Source organism: Oncorhynchus mykiss, chromosome 12 (assembly GCF_057628025.1).
Source record: "Oncorhynchus mykiss isolate SJ-2025 chromosome 12, ASM5762802v1, whole genome shotgun sequence".
Classification (NCBI taxonomy): Eukaryota; Metazoa; Chordata; class Actinopteri; order Salmoniformes; family Salmonidae; genus Oncorhynchus; species Oncorhynchus mykiss.
This window is the reverse complement of record NC_143033.1, coordinates 81,371,359-81,378,108: the sequence shown is the minus strand read 5'-3', so window position 1 is coordinate 81,378,108 and position 6,750 is coordinate 81,371,359. Positions and strand designations below refer to the sequence as shown.

General features: G+C 40.1%; 1 protein-coding gene across 1 annotated transcript; it reads left to right on the top strand.

Annotated features, from left to right (window-relative positions):
• The first annotated feature begins 4,694 nt into the window (after nt 1-4,694).
• Nucleotides 4,695-6,514, top strand: LOC110538491 (permeability factor 2). Its single transcript, XM_021625342.3, has 4 exons — nt 4,695-5,109; nt 5,431-5,563; nt 5,810-5,896; nt 6,060-6,514. The coding sequence occupies exons 1-4, from the start codon at nt 5,046-5,048 to the stop codon at nt 6,067-6,069; spliced, it is 294 nt and encodes a 97-aa protein (XP_021481017.3). The 5' UTR covers nt 4,695-5,045; the 3' UTR covers nt 6,070-6,514.
• The last annotated feature ends 236 nt before the right edge of the window (nt 6,515-6,750 follow it).

The window sequence follows — 6,750 nt, the reverse complement described above, 5'->3', positions numbered from 1 at the left end:
AGTCACCATAAAGTAAAGTTAATTCTACATCACAATCAAGTGAAATAAATATGTTAGTAAAGTGCATAAAAACAATCTGAGTGCAATAAAGTGAAATGCATAAACGGTAGTGGCTCTGCTTTCTATAGAAAAACAAGAAAATACAGAGACCACAATGTTCAGTTAGAATGGACTTTCTAAAATGTCAAATATCTGGGTACAAGATGTCCATAAACCGAATGACACTGTGCATGAAAAACAAAATAAATGTCATAAACAAATATGAGTACTTACAACCACACTGTCCACGTGATACCCTAACCCCACATGGAACAGTAGATCCTCATCTTACACATACTGCACTGGGAGAAATGTCATATCAACAGATAAGTTACAATTAAAAAATGAAACAAAATACAACAGACTGAAGCTTTACACGAAACAAAATGTAATTTTGACAATTACTCACGCTTTACAGTTGGCACTATGCATTCGGGCAGGTAGCGTTCTCCTGGTATCCATCAAACCCAGATTTGTCCGTCAGATTGCCAGATGGTGAAGTGTGATTCATTACTCCAGAAAACGTGTTTTCACTGCTGCAGAGTCCACTTTACACCTCTCCAGTCGATGTTTGGCGGTGTGCATGGTGATCTTAGGCTTGTGTGCGGCTGCTCGGCCATGGAAACCCATTTTATGAAGCTCCAGAGGAACAGTTATTGTGCTGACGTTGCTTCTAGAGGCAATTTGGAACTCAGTAGTGAGTGTTGCAACAGAGGACAGACGATTTTTACGAAATTTGATTCCAATTGACTTCTTGGAAAGGTGGCATCCTATGACGGTGCCACGTTGAAAGTCACTGAGCTATTCAGTAAGGCCATTTTAATGCCAATGTTTGTCTATAGAGATTGCATGGCTGTGTGCTCAATTTGATAAACTTGTCAGCAACGGGCATCGCTGAAATAGCCGAATCCACAAATTTGAAGGGCTGTTCACATACTTTTGTATATATAGTGTATGATCAGGGCCGGCCAAAGTCTTCTATGTTTTAAAGTTAATTTCCTGCAATTCTATACATTTTGCCATTGAGTATAGAGGAAATATTGCCATTTTAAAGCAAGTTTTCTGCTATTCTACACATTTTGCTATGTGTCAGAGAGAACATTCAGCAATTGTATAACTAATTTCATGCAATTTGGGCTAGGGCCAGCTCTGCTCCGACAGCTCACTAACAGCATCACAACAAAACACACATATGCTTTTGTTGAAGTAAATACTTATTTCCCTCTCACACTATCGGTTCCTCAGTGTGGTCTAATCCCGCCCCCTCCATTGTCCACTGCCCACCCTTTTCCCATCGTAAGCCCCGTCTCAAAGGCCCTGGTGTGGTATCACTTCATGATTTTGCCCAATAGAACATCCGATGGAGGCAGTAGGCTAGTTGAAACACACACTTTAATCCCAAATCACCCCCTTCCCCTCCATTTGCGTGTTCACGCACAAGCCCCTAAACTGAAGGAGCAAAACTTATCGAGGGTGTTGTAGTATCTAATTAGACCCTCCCGTAGACACTTCTATTGAGCCTGCAACGCTGCCGCCTTCGTAGCGAATTAGAATACCATAAGGAATAGTGTTATTTTTGAGTTTGCGCAATTTCACACAAAAGAATGGAGAAGCGTGACTAATTATATGACACGTGCATTTGTTTATGTCTGATTTCTAGACTTGACAAACACAAATGATGAGATACCAATGAAATTAAATGTTTAAGTGTTAGCCTACTGATATTTTATTATTTAAAAGTGGAACATCAATTGTCCTGAAGTTGATGGGTTTACTGATCCCCTCACTACTCAATTCAAGGGGCTTTATTGGGTAGGCCGTACATTGTAAATAATAATTTGTCCTTAACTGACTTGTCTAGTTAAATAAAGGTAAAAAAATTGCCAAAGCACCACTCTCTGGAAGTCACCCTTGGAGTTTCGTCAGCAACACGTGACAACAGAGGGCACTACGAGCGAGTTGGTAGGAGTGAGACGGTGGTTTGGGAATAACCAAGAAGAGCTGCATTACAAACACTTAAAAGACACACCCTCTGACGAGTTGACACTTGCAGGGCAAGGGAAGAATGAAGTAACTTTAAATGGACCGCTCTTGCCCGGGAATTTCTCACTCTTTCCTTCCACTTTTGTGTTTTCAGTCATAATTTTGTTAGTGGATGTACAATGATTGCGAATTGAATTATAAGGCATTTTGTGCCCGGAGTGAACATAATTGTACACTCGCAAACTCGATGAAACACGAGGGCTGAGGTGCCTAAATTGCCAATTTCTTTTGCCTGGCTAGTCATTTGGGCTGACTACAGAGATGGCTGCTTGGATTCTCCCAAGGGCATAAGGCAATGTGGAGGAGGGTGCCTTTCATGTGTTTGAAAGTCATTTCTGTGATTAAACTTGTCCCGATCACATGACCTGGCCAGCAAAAAAAACAATGGGCGCGTTCTTATCTCTTGTCAAACTATTTTAAAGTGTATTGTATTATTGGGATACAAATTGTCTGACTTGCATGTCGACTGCATGAACTTGACAAAAATCATGTGATCAAATGTTTCGACTGCGGCCATCGCTTGCATTGTCAATTGTCAATCAATCAAATCAAATTGTATTTGTCACATGCGCCGAATACAACACACGTGAAATGCTTACTTAACAAGCCCTTAACCAACAATGCATTTCAAGAAAGAGTTAAGAAAATATTTACAAAATAAACTAATGCAAAAAATAATAAAAGTAAGAATAAAATAACAAGGCTATATACAGGGGGTACCGGTACCGAGACAGTGTGCGGGGTACAGGTTAGTTGAGGTAATTTGTACATGTAGGTATGGGTAAAGTGACTATGCTTAGATGATAGACAGCATGTAGCAGCAGTGTAAAAACAAATGGGGGGTGTCAATGTAAATAGTCCAAGTGGCCATTTGATTAATTGTTCAGGAATGTTATGGCTTGGGGGTAGAAGCTGTTAAGGAGCCTTTTGGTCCTAGACTTGGAGCTCTGGTACCGCTTGCCTTGCGGTAGCATAGAGAACAGTCTATGACTTGGAGTCTTTGACAATTTTTGGGCCTTCCTCTGACACCGCCTAGTCTATAGGTCCTGGATGGCAGGAAGCTTTGCCCCAGTGATGTAATGGGCTGTACGCACTACCCTCTGTAGCGCCTTAGGGTCAGATGCCTTGCAGTTGCCATACCAAGCGGTGATGCAGCCGGTCAGGATACTCTCGATGGTGCAGATGTAGAACTTTTTGAGGATCTGAGGTCCCATGCCAAATATTTTTCAGGTGTTGCCGTGCCCTCTTCACTTGTCCTGGCACCACACTGAAATAAGTTGTGAACATTACAGTGTTTTTGTCTGACCCATGTGAGGGTGACTGAAACAGGAACCAACTGCTGCAATTCATGTATAGAGTGGATATGTACAAAATAATGTGATGTTTGAGGTTCTTTCACACCAATTGATTGTACAATGTACACATATATATTTTCAGTTTGTGAGTGTGTAAATATGAGGGTTGGAGACATGTTTATTTGGACATAATAAAGAAAAACTTTTGTAAACAATGGGAACACTGCCATTTGGCACTGAGCCTTGCATTTGGAAAACCACATCAGTAGCTAGGTTTCCATCCTATTGGTGACAGATTTTCATGCAAATATTATGAGAAAAAAAGAAGGAACCCGCACACTGCTCTTGATAGTATCACTGCTCTTTAATAAGCTTTACGTATTGGCCTCATGGCCTTCATCAGAGCGTTCGTGAGTTTTTTTTTTTTTAATCAAGCCTAGCCTCACCCACATCTGTTCCACGCATCGAATGGGGTTGGAGTCGATATTATAAAATCGGCATAAAGAGTGTGTTTCCACCAAACTGACTTGTTATTAAGTCAGTGCACGGTGACATAGTTCACACAAAATGTACTTTTTCGCTTATGTTTTCATGTACTAAATAAAAATCTAAAGTTCAATGTGTTTCAATCGCATTTTCTACTCCACCGCTATTTTTGTACAAAAATTAAAATGCAACTGTGTCTATTCTGGTCTTGACACATGTACTCTAGCCAACAGCTCACAGATACAGTGAGGGTAGGGTAGGCTACATGATGAGTTTACTATGGATAAGACCGAAAATATTTATATTTGTAAAAAAAAAATATATATATATTACAGATAGCTATGCGCACACTCCAATACTGGCATAATTTACAAAACAAAGCATTTGTGTTTAGTCAGTCTGCCAGATCATGGGCAGTAGAGATGACCAGGGATGTTCTCTTGATAAGTGTGTGCATTTCACCATTTTCCTATCCTGCTAAGCATTCAAAATGTAATGAGAACTTTTGGGTGTCAGGGAAATGTATGGGGTAAAAAGTACCTTATTTTCTTTAGGAATGTAGTGAAGTAAAAGTTGTCAAATACCCCAAAAAATTACTTAAGGGGGGGACTCCCTGGTGGCGCAGTGGTCTAAGACCGGGAGGTCCATGGGGCAACGCACAATTGGCCTAGCGTCGTCCGGGTTAGGGAGGGTTTGGCCGGTAGGGATATCCTTGTCTCATTGCACACTAGCGACTCCTGTGGCGGGCCGGGTGCAGTGCGCGCTAACCAAGGTTGCCAGGGTTGTGTTTCAGAGGATGCATGGCTTTCGACCTTCGTCTCTCCCGAGCCCATACGGGAGTTGTAGGGATGAGACAAGATAGTAACTACTAACACTTTTTTTTTAAAGGCTTAATTAGTACTTTAAAGCTGCTGTCACTCAGGAGTAAAATGGAGAAATACCCTGCCTCACCTAGCCAAGTCCCCGATTTCACAATGACTCACTTCCAGAATTCGGCTTTAAAACAGCTCTCCTCACAGCGGAAGCTTCAAACTCGCCACAGACAGAGAAGGAAGAAGAGAAAGAAAAAAAAGAGAACTTGCTACCGGACTGACATTAAGAGAAAGATATAACACTTGTTACCAGCGAGATAACAACACACTTTATTGGAGGATTTCTAGTAGGATCATCTGTAACCCCAAGATGAGCATCAGAATGTCAGCCAGCCTTGTCGTTGTGCTCCTGGCCCTCCTGACCATTACTGAGGGTGAGTTTATATTATTACCTACATCACTCTGACTCAATGCATTGACACCAATGGACATGAATATAATGGTTATGAGCAGTAGGATTACTATTTACCTTTATATACTGTACTGTATCTTGTATCTCATTGTACATACAACTCAATCTGTCCCTCTGCATCTTTATTTATATATATTTATATATATATATAAATGCCATTTTAAAACGCTTTTATCCAAATGACTCTCTCTTTCCCCCTAAAACTAATCAAGTGTGTTTGTCATCACGGTGGATGCCTGTGTATTCTGTCTACCCCTGACCCTTGACCTCTTACCTCTTTCAGAGATGAGTCTGAGAGGCATGGGGGCTGACCTGCGATGTCGCTGCATTGAGACGGAGAGCAGACGTATTGGTAAACTCATTAAGAAGGTGGAGATGTTCCCTCCCAGCTCGCACTGCAGAGACACTGAGATCATGTGAGTCCTGCTGCTTCCTGATTATAGTCATATTACACTGGCAAATGCTTACTGTAAAATATGGTTATTATAAGATGTTGACATTAAATGTGGTTACTATATAACGTTAACTTAAAAATATATAACTTCAATTAGTCAGTCCTACTCCCTGACTACCATCCAATTTCATTAGCTAATGCTGACAATAAAATGTAGTTTTTACCAGGTTTAATGATTGTATGACTGTGCTGTGTGCCTGTCCTGCAGTGCCACTCTGAGCAAGAGCGGTCAGGAGATTTGTCTGGATGTCAGCGCTCCTTGGGTCAAGAAGGTCATTGAGAAGATGCTGGCCAAGTAAGTACTAGATAGGCTGTATGAGTTTAAGGACCACACAGACTTTCATCTCTCTTTATCCTAAGCTTGGGGAATTTTCTTATCTAGCTTCACAAAAAGTTCTGAATCAACTTCACATGGGCAATTATATTGTAATAACGTAATCTTATATTTTCCTCAACAGCAACAAATGAAGAGGGGGAATCATTCCATGAATACTCCGGAATTCTGAACTGTTACAAGATACAAACCAAATAAGTATTTATAAGATTGATAGGCTGAATTCTATCATGTTCTATCCAGGTTGAAATACAATACTAGATTTCGAGTGGCATGAGACTTTTAAATGAAGAGACAGTCGGTTTCTTATATACAACCAAGTACTATGTACTAAACTTATATTTTTATTTATCAATAGTTTTTATTTTTTTGAGATTTACATACATTCCAGTTGTATTGGAATGATTTCGTAATGAACAACATCACATCCTACTTGACCCTGAAACATATTTATACAAACATCAGTATATTTATTGATATATTTATTTAGTTGCCTATTTATTCATATGAAACTGTTGAATCATGTTGAAACTTCCTCTTCAATTCAACTATTCAACTACAATAAATGTGTGGAAATCCGTCTCTCGCTGTCTCTATTTCCTGATGATAACTATTACTCCACTTCTAAAATAAAATCACAGCTTTTTACAACAGCTGGACTTAGACACGCCTTATGGCACTTTTCCCTGAAGCAATACTAACAAGCAATCATTCAGTAAAAAGAACGACATCTCCTCAAACTAAACCAAAAGTTTGATTTCCATTTGACAGGAAAAGGGCAATTAATTGTTTCCTGTTCTACACAGTGGCCAATG

Excerpts from the sequence above, each read along its gene's own strand:
- LOC110538491 (XM_021625342.3), top strand. The coding sequence starts at position 5,046 with ATGAGCATCAGAATGTCAGCCAGCCTTGTCGTTGTGCTCCTGGCCCTC. Across the intron at positions 5,110-5,430 it reads CCTCCTGACCATTACTGAGG|AGATGAGTCTGAGAGGCATG; the intron begins GTGAGTTTATAT and ends TACCTCTTTCAG. Across the intron at positions 5,564-5,809 it reads TGCAGAGACACTGAGATCAT|TGCCACTCTGAGCAAGAGCG; the intron begins GTGAGTCCTGCT and ends CCTGTCCTGCAG.